Genomic DNA, 21,423 nt, shown 5'->3' with positions numbered 1-21,423 from the left:
GCCCACCCAAAACAGCTGAGTGACAAAGTTCAGGCCCACTGACATAAAGCACGTTGCAGCAACACACGCAGTCGCCACTGCGCTACGGGCCATTCACAACTTCGGACAGCTTTAACGTACACCGGGTGACAAACACAAGCTCAGTCCAGTCATATGACCTGGAATGCCATTTAAATATTTTCCAAAAACAAAACCCCAGAAAAAGAAGTCTCCAAAATTATAAGACTATGGAAACAGTGCACTGATGCCTGGCCCATTGATATTTTTATTAGTTTCTTATGAATTATAAGAATAAATTATAATTATAAATACCACAGTAAAAACGTGATGTGAATTTTTTGGCTGTACTGTGTGCCGCTGTCTGTTAGGTCTGATAAATGAGTATTCTTAGTGGGAGAGCTTCAAATCTTTGATGTGTAACAAAAAACACCAGATTGTTTACAAGAACAGGAAGTATTCTGGCAAGTTTCAGCATAAATTGCATGATTCAGATTTCTTTACATCCTATACAGTTAACGTTTTTACACAGTTATACATCATACGTTACTGTATTGCTATATGTTCAGATGTGTTTCTTCGCCAGAATCCACCCTCAAACAATTGAAAAAAGAAAAAAAAAAAAAAGAAAAAAATTCCCCACATGCTCAAAATAATTAAAAAAAAAAAAAAAGCTCAATTTGTCTCTCATTCTAATTTCTCCTTTCTCTGTGCTACAAACCACAAAAATAACTACTGAACAAAATACAGCAATCAATAGCCCTAAAAACAGATGACTTCATACTAAAAAGGGATATGCTGCAGTGAGAAAAGTCCTCCATCTTTGTTAAGAATGAAGACAAACGCTCAGGACACTTGCAGTACAAAGACTGAAAACCAGATTAAATCTAATTAGGTTTGGAACTTTTTCAATAAGCACGTACTGAACAATCCAGCACTTTTCTATTAGATCAGAAACAGTGTTAAGTGATAATTTAAAAGATGAGCATCTGTGAGAAAAATCTTCAAAAAAGCCACCATCTGTGCTGCTAAGCGACCACTTACTGGTCAATGAGGCAAGATTTGTTTTTTCTTTTTTTATGCACCAGTTTCAGACCTTAATTCAACTAGTGCAGTGGCAAACAAGGTCACTACAATTTACTATTATAAATTAATTTGCAGACAGAGTGTTTGAACAATATGATAACAATCCATGCCGGTCAGCAAAACATGTGATAGCAAAGCATGCTAGTCTTTTTTTTGTAGTTGATCATTTGAGTTCCAGTGTATTTTTCACTTTTTATTCAGCAAAGGCGTGGGACAAGGGTAAATCAGCGTGAACCAACCTGCTCTTAAAAGAACCACCTGAAGTGGTGCAGGGGAACATAACAGAAGCAGGTCCTTGGCTTCAAGCACAGTGGCTAATGAAAGTAATAGTCGTGTACTTCACTTACAACCCCAAAGAGTGAGCACTAATGACCACAAATAAATGAAGCTTCAGCTGGTGATACCCTGAGCCACAGCAAGTTAGTCCTTTGTTTTTCGCCCTCCATTTTGTTTCTGCCATTTTCCAGCCACAACGCTCAAGTCAACTGGAGAGCAACATGATAGTCTAGACAGTTCTTGTTTCATTGGAACACCAGGGAGAGGTTAAATCTGGTAGCCGATGGAGGCAGCTGCTGTAGCTGTCCTATAGAGCAAACTCTTGAACCATCACCCCAGGTCCCAAATGTCTGTTGGTTCACCACAACCCAACTTTAGACCCCTATTTTACTCCTGATCAGCCTCGGGAGCAGCCTGCTCTGGTTGGGCTGGAGGTCTTGGGGGTCCTGGGGGCACCCTTGGCACAGCTTGGTGCTGCCTCTGACGATATGCAATGACAGTGCCCAAAAGTAGAGCGATAACAGTCATGAGGTAGAGGTCCCACTCCGGACCCAGCAACTGATCCAGATCCACCTGAGAAACAAGCTCCTTCAGCTGTGAAGGGGAAAGAAGAAAAAAAAAAAAAAAAAAAAAAAAAAAAAAGAGAGAGAAATCTTTTACAATGTTTCTTTTTTTTTATCAAAACAGACAGGGCTCAGTTTAAAGGGGAATTCCACTGATTTTTCAAAAAATGTTCCATAATTCCATCAATTCAGTGTTAACAAAAGACATTCAGGATAGTATGCCGCAAAATGGTTAACTGTAGAGAATGTTACAGACTTGGATATCTTTAAAGAGGTGGTGACAGGAAACGAGGGTTGTTAGGTCTACAACACAAATATAGTGAGTTTATTAATTTTCCAAAACCACCAGTGAACCTACACTTGTTTTCCCAAGTTGTACTCATCTGCCATGAACTGACTAAAATAAAAAGATTAACAAGATGCTTTAGGACAAAACTATTGAAAAAACAATGCCTCAGCATATTCATAAGTATTTTGTGCAATAACTTTTTGTATGGGAGCTTTTAGTAGTATTAAACTCTGACATTTGGTTTCTATCCCCACTGCTGTGAACAATTCTGACTGAGTTTTTCTACAAGGGAACATTTCTCACCAGTACACTCAATTATTTCTCGAATTATGCAGAAATTCTGATAAATTGGTGGCGCTCCTCTTTAAGGTTAGGCTTGGAAGTGTTCATACAGGTACATCCATTGACCATATAGACAAAAGTATTGGGACATCCCTCCTAACTATCGAGTTCAGATTACCAGGACAACATTTCCTGCCTGACTGCATTGTGCCAAGTGTAAAGTTTGGTAGCGGAGGGATAACGCAATGGGGTTGTTTTCTGCAGGGGGTTAGCCTAGGCCCCTTAGTTCCAGCAAAGAGATCATCAAGAAATTCTGGACAGTTCTACATTTCCAACTTTAAGTTTAGGGAAGGCCCTTTTCTGTTTCAACATGAGTATGTCCCATTCCTCAAAGCAAGGTTCATAAAGGCATGCATGGAGGTTTATGTGTGGAAGAACTTGACTGGCCTGCACAGAACCCTGACCTCAACCCAGTCAAGCACCTCTGGCATGAACCAGCACAGAAATTGTGAGCCAGCACCGACCAACTCCTTCATCTAGTGTAGTCTTTAGCTAGTGAATGGCACCGTGCAACTAACTGTCTTGTCTCTTATTTTTGCGATGGCTGTGATCCCTGACATGGTACATAAGTTTTCTTCGATGGGATGTCATAAAAGCTCTGGTGGGTGTGTAGGTGTTCCAATATTTTTGTCCATACGGTGTGCGTTTGTGTACATATTATATATGACTATTGCAAATAACACATGCAGGACAAATAATCCCCTTGGAATTATAAGGTTCTATCTGACATTTTTGTTATTCACATAATCTTATACTTTTTAACATCATGTGAGGTGTGTTTTTTGTATGCATTTTTGGGCTATATCTAGCAAACAAAAAGGTTTTATCTCCAAGCCAAATTAATTTGTTTCTGCTTCTTCGTCATGTCGCCACACGGCTCAGTGACTGGAGGAGAGAAGAAAAAAAAAAAAAAAAAAAAAAAAAAAAAAAACACAAAACAAAATCAAGCACTACGAATTTTAAGAGAAACGATAAGATGGAGGATTTCAATGATGAACTCACAAAAGACAACAGTATAAATTACAGGCAAGTTAAATCTTTTTAAATTGTTTTAAATCTTGCTGAGAAGTTTCATTTTCATTGTTAGCACAGCAGCAAAAATAACACTAGCTTGCTAACTTTAGTCTGCCAGCTCATGCTAACATTATAAGGCTAGCATTAAAGGATAAGTTTGGGTTCTTGAAAAAAAAGACCATTTTAACAGTTACCTCTGTATTAAAGTATTAATGAGAGCAGAATAATTGTAACATTAGATCTCAGTGTAGCCTTTAGCTTTTTCAACGTCTTGTCTATTTTTGTGATGACCCTGATCCCTGACATGGTACATAAGTTCTTTTTTTCCAGGCTAGTGACAAGGTAGAGGTAGCAGAACGAGGGGCAGTGGAGCCATGGGGTCTATACCAGACATAAGGGCCACACCTGTGGAGCCAGTGACTTGCAGATGGACAGAATTATAGTGCTTTGTTGAAAAAAATGAGCGAAAGCTATAGGGCTCAGAATCTGCCAACTGGATGATTTAGAGTTTTTGCATTGTTTGAAATGTTTGGCAGTAAGTTAACAATTGTTGAATTAATAATTAATTACAGTTAAAAATAAAAGCTCTAGTCGGTTAGGGTTAGTCTAGTCGGTTGAAATTCATTATTTATTGTTGAATTACTAATTAATTAATTACAATTAAAATTTATATCCAAGTTTGTATATTTGTATGCCAAAATTTACAAAACTGTGAAGCATGAAAACATGTTGGTGGAATTCTGCTTGTCTCCTTGCAGTTCTCTTAAAAACTCTTATTGTATTAACTTTTACAAATATGAAGCCTTAAAGGTTTTTAAACAGTGTACATTTGTATGGGGTCCTAATTACAACATAAATATTAATTTTCATTCAGTCAGTCAGCCTTTTTCTTTCTTTCTCCCAAAATTAAACATTTTGGTCTAGTAGAGTCACATTTCTACTATAAAACAAAACTTCATACTGTTTTTAGACTGACTGGCTACACTTACTTGCTGAGACAGTTCATTACAGTAGCTGGGTGCTGAGAAACCTAAAGGACACTTAAAACTAATGGTTCCTCCCCAAAATTCAACCTTGCACTGAACAAAATACTTAGCGCTGATGTTAACATTTAAACAGCAATGCATTTTTGAATAAGAAAAAGATTATTTGTCCTCAAATAAGAAATAAAATGTTATAAAAAAAATAAATAAATAAATGTCAGAAAATAAATTTCACATTCTGATAATGTAGACACAAATTTTATCTTTTAAAACAAACTGTGTAACCCATTTGTGTTCCGGGAAAATCATTCCTGCTTTTCATGTTTTTCCAAGCCAAGAGTGAGTTCTTAGGATTAGAAGGTTCTATCTGCATTTGACCTGTTCCAAAAAAAAAAATTCATTTACATATTTGATATTTGGTTTTTGATATTGTACTTTCAGAATACAGTTAGGGTGTCTGTCGTTTTCATGTATGAAATAGAAATATTCCACATATCAGTTTTGCTATTTAGAATGAAACATCTTTAAACCTCAGTATCTCAAAACTGCTCAGAATGCAGATAGAACCTAGTTTCAAGGGGACAAAAATGACACTGCATAGAACGTGTGTGTGTGTGTGTGTGTGTGTGTGTGTGTGTGTGTGTGTGTGTGTGTGTGTGTGTGTGTGTGTGTGTGTCTTACAATCTTACATTAAGCTCTTGCAGGTACTGCAATGTGTAGATGAGGCCCAGTTTGCACAGAGCCAGGAACACAGGTACCTGTGCATCAGGACTGGCCTCTGCAGCCATGTCATAGAAACGCTTAGCCAGGTGGATGTCCTGCCAGAGGAAAAAGTCAGCAGTAAGCATGTGTTTGTATGCATGTTTAAGCACCCTGAAATTAGATTACAATGTGATTATTACCCTTTCCTCTACAATGAGCTGGTCCTATTTGTATTACAGTGCTTTCTTAATTAAAGAACCAATAATTTCAAAATGTCTGCATTTTTAAATGGTTAAATTGCAAAAACGTTAGTCAGAATGGTTTAATGTGAAATCCTCTGTTCTAGAGAGACACATGCAGTATTGTACGGCGACCTAATCCCCCAAAAAATATATTTTTTCTGACTTACCACTATTTTACCATTACCAACTTTACAAGAAGAACTAACACGCACACACACACACACACACACACACACACACACACACACACACACACACACACACACACACACACACACACACACACACACGGTATGGTATACAACATGCCCTTAGTTCCTACCAGCACCACTGTAAAGAAATTTCAATTGGTAAGTTTCTCTACAGTGAAACACTTCACATCAAGCCACTCAGAATGACTTCGTTTACATCCCTGAATTATGTGGAAATTTACAATAATTGTCAGAATGATCAATGTGGATAAATTTGACTAGGGGAATCTGCATGTACCTGTTTAATGCCAAGGCCTTTCTCGTGCATGTAGCCCAAATTGAACATGGCCTGGGCGCTGTGCTGCTGCTCTGAGGCCAGCCTGTAGTGGATGACTGCTGTCTCGTAGTCCACATCAGTGCCATAGCCATAGAAATGATAATCACCAAGCTTAATTCTCGCTACTGTGTAACCTGTGCACAGCCAAGAAATCACACAAATACCACACTGTTAAACAGTGACACACAAAGCAGAAATAAAGAGCTTTTATGAGGCAGGGATTTGATCAACCCTATATGAAACATTCTGTGCTTGAAGCTGTTGCAAAAGCATAAAGGTAAGAAAAGGATAAAAGTTTAACTGAGGAGACATATACAACCTTGGGCCGCTGCCCTAGTCCAGTGAAGGAGAGCCCGAGGGTAGGTTTCATTTTCACTGAAGATCCGGGCCTGTTCTGCAACACGCATACAAGTACATCAGGGCTTTATGTACACACAGTGTGCTACTTTAGCTAATAAGAGATGAGCACTCATAACACAGGCCAAATAACTCCAAAATTGTTGCTTTAGCATGAGCAGTTTCTTGAGAATATGCTGTGAATCCATATTTAAAACCATCAAAAAGATCAGCTTTGATGTGAAAACTGAACAGAAGGAAACGGGATGCAATGACTGGTAGCTGCATCAGGTTTCACTTCATTATTGCACCCTGGCCTGAAAAAATAAACAACTTCCAATAACAAAGTCAACACATTTGGGACTCTGCTGTCCCCTTGTGGTGCCATATCAACTCACTCTGGTCAAGGATGAAGGCAACGTTGCTCTGTGCGACCTCATAGCCCTGTTCCGCCAACACCAGATACTGCACCAGTGCAGAGTCCATGTCACCCTCCTTAAAGCTGCCATAGGCCCCCATGAGCCTCTCTGACCAACGACCTCGCTCACACACATTTTTAAAGAGCTAAATAAAAACAATCAACATGGTGTTACTTTCAATTCAGGAAAACATTGAGAAAAAGACAAGAGAAAAAGCCATAATTATTTGAGACAGTGGATAAGTCCTTACCTCTACTGCAGTGTGGCAGGAGCGCATCACTCCTGTTCCAGTGGCATGCATCTGGGCCAGGTTATAAAAGGCCAGAATATGACCAGCCTGGGAGGCCAGGTTAAAAAACTTCAGAGCTTGCTTATAGTCACGCTTCACTCCAATTCCATCTGAGAGACAGACAGATATACACACAGAGAATAGATATGAAACAAAGGATTCGTTCGTTTTTCATTCCAACTCCCACTGCTAAGAAACGACTCAGCAGACAAGCTCAGCGGTCACCAAGTTTGCATCAGAATGTGGATTCACGTTCCTCATAGTAACAATCACCTAGACAACGAATATGATAATTATAAAGGGTAACGTTGATGCAAGGGTAAAAAGCACAAAATATCTAATGAAGCACAAGAAATGCAGGGAATTTCTGAAAAACAAATAAACATAGGATTCAAAGTGAAAGTAAAGCAGATGAGATACAAATCTCACACTTTCACAGACATGTACACATACTCACTGTAGTACATGGTTCCCAGCTGTAGTTGTCCATCTACCCAGCCTTGTTCCGCAGCTTTCTGAAAGTACTTGAGTGCCAGATCGTAGTTCTGCAATAACAAAACAAAAAAAATACTCCTTAATTTCACTGTATTCACAACAGATAAATACGATTATGTATTAGGGTACAGGAGTCAGACTATTCTGATCACTTTACCAGCACATGAAAAACAGCCTATAATTGCAAGGAATTTTGGTAATGAAAAATCAATTCAAGTATGAAACAACAACAAAAACAACTCACCACAGGTACACCTCTGCCATACAGGTAGGCCATACCAAGTCCACTCTGACCAACTGGGTTTCCCTAAGATTTAACCGTGTATGATAGTTTGAGCACAGTCATAAAGATAGACAAGAAAAACATAGATGCTAATAACTCTTGGTACTCACTTGTTCTGAAGCTTTCTTGAAATAATGCAGAGCTGTCTCATTGTTCTGGGGCAAAAACTCACTGCCTTCTGAGTACATCTGAAATACAGATTGAAAATACTAACAGCAGTGACAGATGACAAAACATTACATAACTACTGCAAGACAGGTTATATTACCTTTCCAAGGAAGGCCATAGCATGTGTGTTGCCTGCATTGGCAGCTTGATTGAAGTATTCATAGGCACGCTAAACAAAAAATGGTTACAGAGTTATATTATTGCAATATTACAAGGCAAACTATTGAGAGCTTATAAAATAATTCCAAGTATTACCTGATGATTCTGCTCTACCCCTCTGCCTCCATGTAAGTGCAATTGTCCTAAACCCACCTTAATGAAGGAAAAACAAAAACAAAAAAAAAAAAAAAAAGCACAAAAGATGACTAATCTGAATACTATAAATAGACAGCACTGACAAACAGGTTGAGAGACAGAACAACAAGAAGTATATGCATGATAATGAAAACTAGCCACTTTATCTGAAAAGGGCAGGGCTAATAACACCTTCAAACTACCAGATCAAACTACCCCCGCCCCTACATTTCATTGCAATACTACTACAATAAAATGTATGCAATTTATTAATTTTACTGCATTTTACTGTAATCCAACAGAAAAGTTACATTTATCTGCAGTGCTAAGCCATGTGGACTTAATGTCAATTTCTATGCTTTTAAGTGTTTATGTATCGGCATTAACAGAATGTAAATCATTTGTGTATCAGATAGCGGCATTGGCTTAGTATTCCTATACCTGTGCACCCTTAGTAATTACATTATCACATTTAGACAGCATTGCAAACATATAGCAACTCTATACTTTAAGATAAACTACAGAGTTGACAGCTGGGACAGAGACAGTACCTGGGCTTGCACGTCTCCTTTCTCAGCCAGAAACTGGTAGTACTGGATCAAGTCTTCCTCCAGCATGGCACTGGGGGAACCAGGGTTTTCCACCTCATCCAACAATCGAATCCTCTGCACTGCACTACCCCCAGTCAGGGACACGTCACTGGCCACTGCCACACAAATTCCATTTTTTAACTGCCAAACAGTGTGATTTATATTGTAACATAATCCATCAGCGAATTCAAGCAAGTCCCCAAGTCTGAGCCAGAGCCAAAAGGTTCTTACCATGATTAGCCACCAGTCTGTAGTGAGTGAGGGCAGACTCACAGCTCTGAGGGACCCCAACACCTCCCCAGTATCTGTAACCCTGCACACAAACATCACACCATGCATTTAACAACCTTGATTTGTTTTAGGCTATTCTGTGGCAGTCATTAAACTACAGAACCAACACTAGCACTATCATAAAGGTACATCTGTCACATTTTTGTTCCAAGGATTGGACAGCATTTTACAAGCTTCAAATACTGACTGTTTCTTCCTAACAAGTACCCATACACTACAATCACCTTCAACCATTTGAATTTATATTTTAGAATTACTTATAAAACTTTAAAGCTGCTTGTTATTTGCAGTTTACAATATATACAATAGACAACAATAATGTATTAAGAGATAAGTAGAAGCCCAGCAGCTCAGGCAACAAATGCTGCTGGGACACAATGTGCGACTGTTGGCCTCTTATTAAAATACAGCCTTTATGAGTCACTTGTACAGCATTTGTGTTATATATATCTAAACAATCATAGTGTAATGAGTGAGTGCATCATGCAGGCTGAGCTACAGAGATTGGAGGACTGATGAGCATTTGGAGCATCTAAACACAAGGAGGTCCACCATGGAAGCAGCTTGGCAGGTACCCCAGTGCAGTCTGTCTAATCTAATTCAGAGCTTATTTTTTTGTGTGTTTGCTTGTTAACACACTTTTTTCTTTGAATGTCCTGGCTTGTTTAAACAGATGAGGCAACAGAAAGAAAGGAATAATCATGTTGTCTAAATGAATAATTTTCCTTAGGTATAATTTAAAAATGGACAGCAAAGCACATGAGGAGCCATTCAAACAAAAACCCAGCAAATTAAAGATTCACAAACTCAGAATTAACTACACACACACACACACACACACACACACACACACAAATACCTAACAATAATGATGAGACAGTTACCATTCTGTTACAGTTCAGTTGACACTGCCTGGTATGTCTGAAAAGATAAGAAGGCAAGAAACTTTCTTACCAAAATCATGTGTGCAACCAGATTTCCTCCCAGAGCTCCAAAAGTGTAATACACTAATGCCTGCATACAAAAAGACAGTGTTTGTTATTGAATTAACTGCATGTTAACATCTAAAACATATTCAAGTAAGATGTAGGAAAATGAAAAAGCACCATAGAAGTACCTTTGCTTGACTGGAGTTCACACCTAATCCTGCTGCATATAAGAAACCAAGTGCCTAATAGAAGCAAAGATTAAAAACAATTTAGTTACCCATTAATCTTTAATTAGTCACATATTCTTGGTGATATAACTCTGCAGTGACAAAATCATGGTGTCAACATAACGTAATAGGAGCCATCAAATTTTGAGATCTTGAGATGACACTGCTTTCTATGAGATGTTTATTAGCATGCTTCAGACGTAAAGAGGAGTTAGTTACAGTCTGTGCTTTGGGCGATCCTTCGAGCGCCAGCTTCTCAAAAAGCTCCTTGGCGTGTGGCACATTCTGGGGTAAGTAGTCTCCAAACAGCATGGCATATGCCACCTTCTCCATGGCCTTGGTGTGACCCATGCCTGCCACCTTCAGCAGCTTCTCATACAACCTAAAAAGGCAGAACAAGTATTTATTAATGACAAGTCTGTATCATTATGGACTCTCCACCATGTTAACAAATTTTTGTGCTAAAGGTTATTTTGCTTTCCCAAACATAAATAGACACAAAAACATGAAACAGGGGGAAGAGACAACTCATTGGATTACTATAACTCCTTTTCAGATTACCCATAAAATGCCATTTCTGCTTGATTGGGAGGTGCCTCAACTTTTTCTTCAATAACATTGATGGTGCATATCTATATGATCAAAATGAGTATGATTTACAAAACCAGGAACAAAATAGATTTTTGTTTTTGTAAATGAGCAAGCCAATCAGAATTGATAAAAGTGTTTTTATTGTGCTTCAGTGCCGTTTTTATTGTGGCAGTTGTACATGATTTTTTTATATGAAAAAAGCTGAAATTGTGCCATCTGCAATGTTTTGCATGTCTTTGTGAAGAAGTGTGAATGGTTTTTACAGCAGGGAGTTTTCACCTCTTCCCTTTAGCCCTCATTGCTCGCTTGTAGTTCAGAATTTCCGATAATGCCATAGTTAATGTAATAACAGAGATACTGGGAAAAATATCTGAATTGCTTACATTAATGAAAAAATCTAAGTTAATTTCCTTTCCACCAGCTGAAAGGCAACTAGGGGCCTGCGGACAGAGGCTGCTGAAAAGTCCAGGTTTTCAGCTTCATACACAAACATCAACAGCCTTGAAAAAGTCTGAAGAGAAGATCTGCCACAAATTCCACCTTTTTGTGGAATTTGTGTTACCAATAACTTATTGTTATCTTGCCCACCCCTACTCTTGGCCTCTCTTGTTAGAGTCACATAGCCTTGAAAACTCACTTCAAATATATGGTGATAGCCAGACTGACAAACACATAAGCTTTCAGTTCCAGGACAAATTAAGCATATTAAATGTCCCAGTGACAAAAGCATTGAGAGGGAACAAAGAACACTCACTCTTTTTTCTGGCTCTTTCTGCTTGTACTGTTGATCAGCTTCAGGGTGGCCTGGTACTGCTCCTCTGCCTCTTCTGCTTGTCTTCTCTGCTCTGCCTGCTCTTCCGCTGTCAAGGAGAGGGGAAACAGTACTTGCAGATCCTCATCATTGTGTAATACTATGAGCAGCAAGCAACAAAGATATCCAATTTTGACATTCTAAGTTTAACATAAGCTACTGCTGATGCATGACCATGGCAAGGTACAGACTTTATTTGTTGTTTTAGGTACAAACATCAAAATCATGGCCTTGTGCACCAGAACACCAAGCTATTTTTATATAAAACACTTACACATTCATTTAAATGCTTTTATACAGACTCAAAGAGTCTGAATCAATGTTCCTCAGTGATCAGATTCAGGATCTACAACAAGCATTAGTACTAAACAAATTATGTTAACTCACTTTCACAGAAGCCCCATTTTTTGTCGTGCTCATAATCATAGGTGGTGGCGCACCACAGTCTCCCATCTTCTCTTCCCTCTGTGGTGCAGTCAGAGTACTCTTTCCCCAAGAAGAGGAAAGGAAAGAGGCAGGGTTCCCCAGAGGCTGTGCCCCCAATCACCACAGGAACTACACAGCATCATGCAGAAACCAATGGGGGACAGACACATTACTCCAAACGTTTACAGGAAACCAATCAAAAACAGACATGCATGATTGAGTTCCTTTTTGAAAGTGACAAAGAAATGTTATTTGAATTTTAAAAAACATTATTCCAAACTAACTCGGAGGAGGACAGAGAATACAAGCTATAAAACTGTAGAAAGGCAGAAACATTGGAATAATATAAAACATCCTCATTTCACAGAGAAACTAGGCTCTGTCTACACTACCAACAGGTAATGAGAATGTTCTATGTACATGCCTACAATTCTGAAGACTATGTAATCAGGGATGTAACAATGTATATATTTTCAGAATCAACATCAATTCTGAGGTCAAGACATATTTTGATTTTCATATTGAAATGTCTTGATTATACTGAGCACTAACTGAATACTACACAGATAATAGTGCTGAGCTACAAACAATACATAAAATGTCTTAGACACTCTAGCCACTTAAACATGATGTAATATGTATCATATCACGTTTAACTTGCCCAACAGAAAACAAACTTTTATGATCAGTTGTAATGTGTGTAATGTGTCTATATGCCAGACATATGTCAGAGCAAGATGTAGTTCAGGCTTACTGAAGAAGTATTAGTATAAATATAGAAAAATGTAAGTGTTTAAATTGTTCAAGAGTTTTCTTCAAAGAATTTAGTTGCTAATAAACTAAATATCCTGATGTTTTCCAATGCATACCACTTTTCAACCCCATGGATGTGATTTGGCTACACACCTCTACATATCATACCAAAGCAACAATTTGTGCATGTTGAAGATACAACCATTTACAATCCTTTACAACTGTTTCCCACAATTGTCTGAAACAAAACTGGAAGAACAGCCACCACTGATTCAATACAGTGCACCAAATACAACCTACCCTCTTTAATTTTAGCATCTGTTGGAGGGGGTTGGTTGGGAAGGTCCTCCTTTTCAATCCCCTCAGCCTCATTTTCCACTCCCCGATCCTTCATACCCTCCTCAATCTGATGCTTATCAGTCGTTGGAGGGGCTTCATGTGGGGAAACAGCCTGCCCTGCCACCACTCTGGTGCTGACAGGAACCTCATCCTCTTCTGTGTTCTGGTCATGAAAATACTAGAAAAAGGGAACACGCTTTGATAAACTGAACTGCTCAGTAATAAAGTCAATAACAACAGAGATAAATGGCTGAATGCTTAGATTATCAGTCATTTTCTCTTAAATTGAGGCAACTATGCATAATCTGCACCCCATTTAATGGCCAGACATTGTGGACATGGCTAAATTTAAAACCACAAAAATGAAGTCTGGTGACAAAGAAAAATGATGTCCAGCTCTACAGCACAGCCTCTTCATAAGCCTATTCATATAGACCGTTTGATTAACCTTACCTGAGAGGGACCAGCGTCTGGCACTTCATTGGTGTCTGGGTCCACGTCTGTAACGGCAATTTCATGTTTTATGTTTCATTTAATAATTTAGAGAAACAAAAAGCAGTAAAATACGCTGCAGTGTTTCCCATCTTGCTAACGTTAGCCAACTAAGCTGTTTAGCTAGACCTCCTCAAAGAAAAACAAGCAGGATTACTGCCAGCAAACATTACTATGAAAGGTTTAGTTGACGACTCATCTGTCGCCAACTCTAAGAAAGATAATCTGTTGTGACTGGCAAAAGCGATAAGTTATATTATAAACATAAACCAAGCCAGTTAGCTAACTTGTACTCTCATTTTCACTTACCAGCAGCTGCCACTTCCAGAGTGGCATGTACCACCACGACTAGGAGCACCCACGTCTTTCCCGAAAAATGCATCTTGCCTTTAAGCCTCATTAAACCAGCATGTATAACCTACGACAATGTGAACGATTAAGACGCTATACGTTTAGGTAAGCTAGCACATCACCCAGCTACGTCAACTTAAGTACCTGTCATTAGCCATACAAACAGACAACTGTAGCCACCACAGCGACTCTTTTTGCATAACCAAGCTAGCAAGGTTAGCTAGCAACACAGGTAAATGAACAATTTCTACGATAACGCAACGGTCTTGGGTATGGAAGGGTCCAAGCAGTCAACATTCAGAAGACTAAAACAGAGAGGAAAGCAGCAACTGAAACGCTAACTGGATAATACAGTATGAATATATCCGAGCTGGTTAGCAAGACACGATTAGCTATTAGCGAGCGTAGCTGAGAAAACATTACAGCTAACGCACAACGTTAGTTTGTTGGCTGAGACAGGCCAGCAGTAGAGCCGCTAAAGCTAGGTTGAGCCAAAGTGTCCAAGGTTAGTTTCAATGCAGTGCGACTAGGAAACTGCTGCTAGTCACGACCCCAGTTTTTGTCTCAAAACGGCATCTAACTAACTTCTTTAAACTCGGAACTGATAGTAGTAGACGCTCGTTTATATGGAGAAGCGACGTGAATGAGTCGTTCTTTCAGATCGGTTCTTTTTTTTTTTAATCTGACGAACCGATTCACGAGTTGAACTGAAACGAAAATCCAAAACATTTCAATGGGTCTTTCACAATTTATGATTTAAATAACAAAAATAAATATTTGTACTTATAACATCGCAAATATAAAAGAACAATCTCCTTGATTTATTTTTTGTCTGTAGCTGGCCACGTCTTTTTGATATGTAGTTTGTAAGTAAAAGTACAAACACAGCTGCACGTTAAGTACACCGAATGTGGTTTTAAATGGAGATAAGAATAAAGTAGACATCTTTGTTGACATCACCGACTGAATTGCATATGGAGGAGAATAAAGTTGGCGTGACTTGTGAATCACTGAACCGTTGAAACGTTCGATTCGTTGAAACTAACAGTGCGAAGGAATCGGCTCGGTAAAGTGAATCAACACTTTCAGGATCCAAGTCCGCTGATCCTGTACGTCACACGTCTAAACAGCCAATCAGTGAAATGCAACGACAGACAATAGCCAATAGGTAACCTCCACGGGACCCGCTGTCCAATCAAATGCGCACACACATCCGCTCTCTGGGTCCTGAACTGTGCGAGCGGAACAGCTGCGTCCACGACAGCCTTCAAAACAGCTGACACTTTGTCTGAGTCAAAAAACTTACCTTACTGAATTCTTAAATATGCTTTCATATCGGCTCAGTGACTGAAATTTTAGCTCCAAGTGTCACACAACTGCATAAAATATTGCATGTCGGTTCTTAAAGGAGAATTCCACCCATTTTTCAAAATCAAGTCTTAGAGATGTAAACAAAGTCATTCGGGGTGGTTTGATGTGAAATGATGTAGAGAAACTGTCCAATTCCTATTTCTTTAAAGTGGAGGTCTACAACGGAGCCAATTTATTTACTGTATAACTCAACCAGTGACCACACATGTCTTCTCTTCTTTAATATATAGTGAGGATACTAGTAAAAAAGTGGCAAGACTAGAAAAATGTAAACATGTATTAGCTTTTTGTGATGTAGCTTTTAGAGGCATTACAGTATTGTCTGGTTCCTATCACCACCACTGAGAACAATTCTGACTCAGCAAGTTTCTCTAGAACAAAGCCTTTCACACCAAACCACTCTGGATGACTGTTTATTTTAAAAAAGGAAATGAATAACTTAAGGAGCACATTCTTCAGTATCTCTGACACTGCAAAACAACTATTTGGTAAGCAGGAAAAACATCAAAATTTCTGTGTATTATTTATTTATGTACAAAATAAAAGTGACAATCAAAGGTTGTGTCAATATAAATACAGTTGAGTTATATATTTTCAGTAATCTATGTGTAGCAGTTTCACACATAGAAACAACGTACATGTGCTGTTGCAACATGTGAAGACTCTGTTTACATTCTGGAAGAAGGCACACATATTGGTCAACTTGCAAATGAGCAAGTATTTCATATGCACACAGGAGATCTGGCATACAGCTTTTCACTGTATTATTGCTAGGAGGTTGATATAGGGTAGAGGGACAATTTGCTTCAAAAGATTCGGGCCCCGTAACCAAATGTCTGTTTAATGGCATCAAAGTAGTATCTCTGCCAGCCCTCCTTCATTCTCTCTTCCTCACTGGTGGGAACACCTTTAGCTTCCAGAGTCAATTCTGTCTCACCTCCCCGGTCAATGAAGTTCAGTGTGACAACTGAGTAGTGTCCTAGAAAAGAACAGCATACATTTAAATAAAGACTGCCACTTTAGGGAAAGAAAGTCTAGAGGCCTCATTTAAAAACATTTATATTTTATCTTAAAATGACTGTATGTGAAAATTCACACTGGAGAAGTGAGTTATAAACAGTAAATCTGACATGAAAACATACACAGATAAACATAAGTTTCCAACTTGACTCACGAACAGTAGCCATGTGCTACAAGCATTAGGCTACAAAATTTGTGAACAATGTGTTTTTAAAAATCAATTGTACACAAAGAATTTCTTTTAAGACCAAATGTAAAATGAAATTCAAGTATGTTTTATAAATGAAAGCCCACTAACTAATATATGTATGTGCATGTCAAATCATGTATCACATCAAATGCAATCAGTTATTTCAAGTAATTTCACATTAATCAATTTCTACAAAAATGCCCAATAAACTGCACTAAAATGTGTTGATTCATTCATTGAGCTTAAGGGATATTTTAAAAAAGTACACATAATAATGAGAACCTACCAGCAGGCCATGTTGCAAATCTCCACCTCATCACAATCTTCTCGTCTGGGACCTTAAAGTGTAAAAAGTGCACAGACTGTCAGTGAGCCACCAACCATCATTACTGGTTGTCTTGTTAAAGCAGAAGGCCACAATGAACTTTTTCCTTACCAGTTCTGCAAACTCTCCATAAACATTTCCCTCCAGCAGCCGAAACTTGCCTCCTCTGTCTGCTTCTACAAGGGCAGTGATGTGTGTGAACGCCTGAACCATCTAAACAGTGAACAGAAAAACAGAGTTATATTCCCCATAAAATCTAGTCATTATCAGACTATCAATGGAGTATCAATTCAATATCAAATGAAGACAAATAAGCCATCCTTTGGTTTACATTACTAATGAAATCAAGAAAAGATTGCCATTTTCATACACCAGATACTCACACTTTCGTGACTTTATATAACCCTCTGCCTTTTGAGAAATGTAAACATAACCATTTACTATAGAATGACTTTAGACAGGGCTTTCCCCATTTGATACTATGAACGGTGAACCTTGTAAGAAGATTGATGTTCAAGTTAAGATTGCTACAAAATTCCTCCATTCAAAAAAATGCTGAACAAAAGCAGTTTACATCTAACCTCTTGGTTAAGGAAAACTCTGTAAAGCTCTTCTGGTGAGGTCAAGAAGGTCTCTTTCAAACTGAACTTGACTGTAGGGATTTTCACTCCAGAGCTTGAAGCTTTGGTTGAAGATTCAGAGCCAATCTATGCATTGCAAGATAAAAAATTAATTAAATAATACATATTATACACTTTCAGTGTCAAACAGGGCATGGAACTATCATCATTCTATGGTGGAATGCCTGAGACTTTCAGCATTTCCTGTAAAAAAAAAAAAAGTAGTCCTTTTGCTGCAAAGCTTTTGAGGGTACAGGACCCAAAACAGTAATGGTATATGTACCAATCCTGGGATGCACTTACCTGAGTTTTATCCATTTTGACTTTTTTCTGTGCATGCTGTTGCACTTTATCAAAACCGTTAGCAGTTGGTAGAATCATACCTTGGGCGAATTCTATAAAAACAAGCAAGGTGATTAAAGAGCTATATGTGTGTATATGTGAACTGTTTGTTAGTATTTTGTATTATTTCATTATTTTGTATCATCACCTTTCAGGTGAGAAACATAGCTTGCCAAAGCCAATTTAATTTCCTTCTCTCCCTCCTTTTTCATGAAGGTGGTCAAAGGTGTGGGTGGCTGGTCTTTACACGCTGTAATGCAGATCTTGGCAAACAACATAAACAAATATGATTTTTAAATGGATACAATATACTCTGTCTTTATGACTCAGTGCACTGCAGTCGGTAGTCACTTACATCCAGGTCATCCATGTCATTTTCATCTGAGAGGTTTACTACTTCTATATTTCCCTTGTACTTAATTCCATTTTTCGAGGTTCCTAAAGGGGAAAGAAAACATGACGGTACATACTGTAAATGAATAAAGCAGACAAGCAGTCATGCAGCAAAATAACATTTCACTCCAAGAAAAAAAAGGCAGATCAGGAAAAGATTACCAGTCCATGAGGCTTTAATGTTCCATTCATAGAAGAAGATGAGTTTCCCCTTGCGGTTGTTAATGGAAGCCTCTCCTTTGATTGTGCTGACATCTGTGATTTGGCAGACACCATCCTCACCCTCCACACGAACCCTCAGCAGAAGCTCATTCAATACTTCCTGTGACCAGTTTGTGGCATCACGCTCAGTCCTGTGTTGATATGCAAGAAAAAAAAATGTATCAAGAACATAGCATAAAGTAGGGCTAGGCAATACATCAGATTTCATTTTCAAATACTGGATTTGCCTTGTGTTTTAAATCCTCTTCTTTACAGCAGTGTGCTTAAGGAGAAGCTTCCATTAACAACTGCAAGGGGAAACTCATCTTCTTCTATGAATGGAACATTAAAGCCTCATGGACTGGTGCTTAATAATCCACTCACTACACAGACATACAAACTCTGCATGACATATCAGAACATAGATCTTGAAGAATTAAATGGATGAGCTTGTACAGAAGAAGGAGGCCAGTTTGTTGATTAGTCCAGTCGATTTGAAGGACCCTTTCCTCTAATACAGACCAGACCCAGTTTAGCATACTCAGCTGAATAATGCATCCTGAGACGGGCCTGCAAATATTTGCTAATAGCATCCTTACTAACCTGTTTTCTGACTATATGTAACATTGTTAACGTCCAGGGAAAATGCAAGCGAGCTGCAGAGTAAAGCTCTTGAACTTGTTACTTCAAAATTTAATTTTGTATCAGGATTACAATATTTCTCCCTTCTGCAGATTATAATTGTTTAAATTCATTGCCCACACTTAGCAGAGTTTGTTTGCTTCATTTACAAGGTGGTAGGATATCCAGCCATCTGCTACTTCTGTCTTCCTATGACAGTTTCTATAAATAGTCATTACCCCTCCAAGAACAGAGTATTCCAGAGACTTCTAGCCAACGTGGAAAAACAGTCATACAGGGAATGTAGCGAAACACCCTGGTCCCCTAAAAACTAAGTAGGTTTTTTTGCCTAGAATTTCCACCTTTACTACTGGGGTATTTAAATTGCAGGTACTCTCTGGATTTTTCTCTAGCGAGGAGGCGAACGCTTATCTTAGCTAGTTGGCGTTATGTAAGTTTAATTACCATGCTATTAAATAGAACTACTAATACTAGACAACGAACAGGTCTGTTTACTTCGTGTCAGTCAAATGTTATTACGCCAGCATTTGCCAGGTAGCTTAACAATTACTTTATAACTGTGTGGTTAACATTTTGTTAACTGGCAACCCCATGTGCTGGTCTTCCTGACACATAATCAAGCAAACCTATACAAGTTAAGTTAAACCTACCAGTGCCAGTTGTTAACATTTGTAGCATCTGCTCTTTCCTCCACGATCCAGCGTGGGTCTCCCTGTCCCCACTTTGCCATGACGGACCACCGGCTGAAGCTGACCAGCGACAGACACCAGGGTGGGTGTAAAGAAATAAAACCCTAAATAGCAAACGTTAGCTTGCTAGCTAGCCACCACTTAGCAACGGCCCCTTTGCAACACCCACTTAGCAACGAACTTTAGCTACGTTAGTTATTTAAGTTAGCCAGGCTAGCTAACCGAGCTACAACACAACGCAGATTTTAAGCTGGCAAGTACTACTTGTATCTACAATACTTCACTTGTGAACTCTCAGTCTGAAAAGGCTCGTCCTTTAATGTAGGGTATGTGTGTGGAGTCCTGTCCCCGGGCGGAAGGTCGTCCCTTCTGCCCCGTCGGGGTCGTTTTTATGCGGTTGAGTGCAGAAAGTGCTAGAAGCGGAACTGAGGAAACAGCATTCTCCACCAGAAAAGAGCAAAATGACTGGGGTAGAGATGTTTATTTACGTCCTTATACTCTTACTGAACCTCACACTGGCCAAACCTGAAGCTTTTTGGACTGATATTATTGACACGTATAACTAGTAACTAGCACAAATGTCCCCTTAACATCTCAGAAAAGAGGGCTTTTTATCCGCGTACTTCGATCTGATATCACGAAATATGCTCTCTGTATTTTTAATTAGTTTTACAATTAGTTTTACACGGCTTGTTAATTCTCCTGCAACTACCATTTGTACCATTTGCGCATTTGTATTTTAGCGTTGTTTATATGTGATTTTTTTGGGGCAAAACCTCAGTGTCTTTACTGCTCACAATACTGATGAAAAGTATTCTTTACTGTGGAAACATTATTTGGTCTTTTGGCAAGTTAAATGCACACAAGCATATATGATATATCTGATACGTTTAATTGCTAAGTTTTATATTATACGTGTAAATTCTCAGGCAAAAGGCCCATATTTGTTGCATTTGAAAAGGAGATTCATTAACAAAAGGAGAACATCATAGGGAATTAGTACAGCCCTCTTAAAAGAAAGCTATGAAAACTCAAAACATGGTGCAATGTACTTTTGTGTAGTTGTATATATAACCCTAGAAAACGTGTACATTGTTATAACGTTACGTATATTTTTAGATGCCTCTGTTGTTGTGTACTGTTTTGCTTTCAGTAAAAAAAGCCAGCAGGATGTATCAGAGATCACGCTACATCTCTGGAGGAAAAAATCCTCTTTTTGTGACAGAAAAATTAAATCGAATAAAATAAAAGAAAGAAAAAGCATATATTTGGAGTTGCACAGTAAGTCCAGCAGGTGGAGCTGCAGCTAAACTATTTGTTATGTAGAGCATATTCAAGTTTCAATGTAAATTCAGCTTATTAATTACTCATGTAATATCACATAATTTCCACCTGCTAGTAAAAATATAAGATTGTCTCAACACATATTGCTGTATCTTGTGCTTTTGTCAGCTGTGATGGATCTGTGATCAGATCAGAGATTAGGATACCTGTTTTGTTTGTCTTCTCACATACATTAGCTGT

At 38.5% G+C, this 21,423-nt stretch overlaps 2 protein-coding genes across 3 annotated transcripts; both read right to left on the bottom strand.

The window, feature by feature from the left end:
• Positions 1-240: 240 nt before the first annotated feature.
• On the bottom strand, positions 241-14,756 carry sel1l (SEL1L adaptor subunit of ERAD E3 ubiquitin ligase). 2 transcript variants are annotated; one of them, XM_017682824.2, is made up of 22 exons: positions 14,251-14,756; positions 14,065-14,173; positions 13,717-13,763; positions 13,225-13,441; positions 12,133-12,300; positions 11,689-11,794; positions 10,563-10,725; positions 10,305-10,358; positions 10,142-10,201; positions 9,128-9,209; positions 8,858-9,012; positions 8,268-8,324; positions 8,113-8,181; positions 7,955-8,032; positions 7,806-7,868; positions 7,524-7,611; positions 7,028-7,176; positions 6,757-6,922; positions 6,342-6,416; positions 5,984-6,156; positions 5,240-5,368; positions 241-1,953 (listed from the first exon to the last, which is right to left on the bottom strand). In XM_017682824.2, exons 2-22 carry the CDS (start codon positions 14,153-14,155, stop codon positions 1,747-1,749), a joined length of 2,397 nt encoding a protein of 798 aa, XP_017538313.1. In that variant the 5' UTR covers positions 14,156-14,173; positions 14,251-14,756; the 3' UTR covers positions 241-1,746. The 2 variants fall into 2 exon arrangements, with proteins under 2 accessions (XP_017538313.1, XP_017538312.1); XM_017682823.2 differs by having other exon boundaries at positions 14,065-14,756.
• Positions 14,757-15,987: 1,231 nt separating this feature from the next.
• ahsa1a (AHA1, activator of heat shock protein ATPase homolog 1a) lies at positions 15,988-20,293 on the bottom strand. The gene is made up of 9 exons (XM_017682812.2): positions 19,861-20,293; positions 18,530-18,720; positions 18,330-18,412; positions 18,123-18,237; positions 17,936-18,027; positions 17,594-17,719; positions 17,124-17,225; positions 16,974-17,025; positions 15,988-16,456 (listed from the first exon to the last, which is right to left on the bottom strand). Exons 1-9 carry the CDS (start codon positions 19,938-19,940, stop codon positions 16,284-16,286), a joined length of 1,014 nt encoding a protein of 337 aa, XP_017538301.1. The 5' UTR covers positions 19,941-20,293; the 3' UTR covers positions 15,988-16,283.
• Between the last annotated feature and the right edge of the window lie 1,130 nt (positions 20,294-21,423).

This window comes from Pygocentrus nattereri, chromosome 4 (assembly GCF_015220715.1).
Source record: "Pygocentrus nattereri isolate fPygNat1 chromosome 4, fPygNat1.pri, whole genome shotgun sequence".
Lineage (NCBI taxonomy): Eukaryota > Metazoa > Chordata > Actinopteri > Characiformes > Serrasalmidae > Pygocentrus > Pygocentrus nattereri.
Note: the sequence above shows the minus strand (reverse complement) of the source record. Positions and strands in the feature narration are given on the sequence as shown.

Coding starts and splice junctions, on each gene's coding strand:
- sel1l (XM_017682823.2), bottom strand. CDS start 14,155: ATGAGGCTTAAAGGCAAGATGCATTTTTCGGGAAAGACGTGGGTGCTC. Junction 8,033..8,112: donor CTATGGCCTTCCTTGGAAAG/GTAATATAACCT, acceptor TCTGTATTTCAG/ATGTACTCAGAAGGCAGTGA. Junction 7,612..7,805: donor ATGGCAGAGGTGTACCTGTG/GTGAGTTGTTTT, acceptor TTGTTATTGCAG/AACTACGATCTGGCACTCAA.
- ahsa1a (XM_017682812.2), bottom strand. CDS start 19,940: ATGGCAAAGTGGGGACAGGGAGACCCACGCTGGATCGTGGAGGAAAGA. Junction 18,028..18,122: donor CTATGTTTCTCACCTGAAAG/GTGATGATACAA, acceptor TTGTTTTTATAG/AATTCGCCCAAGGTATGATT. Junction 17,226..17,593: donor GAGTTTTCCTTAACCAAGAG/GTTAGATGTAAA, acceptor TTCACTGTTTAG/ATGGTTCAGGCGTTCACACA.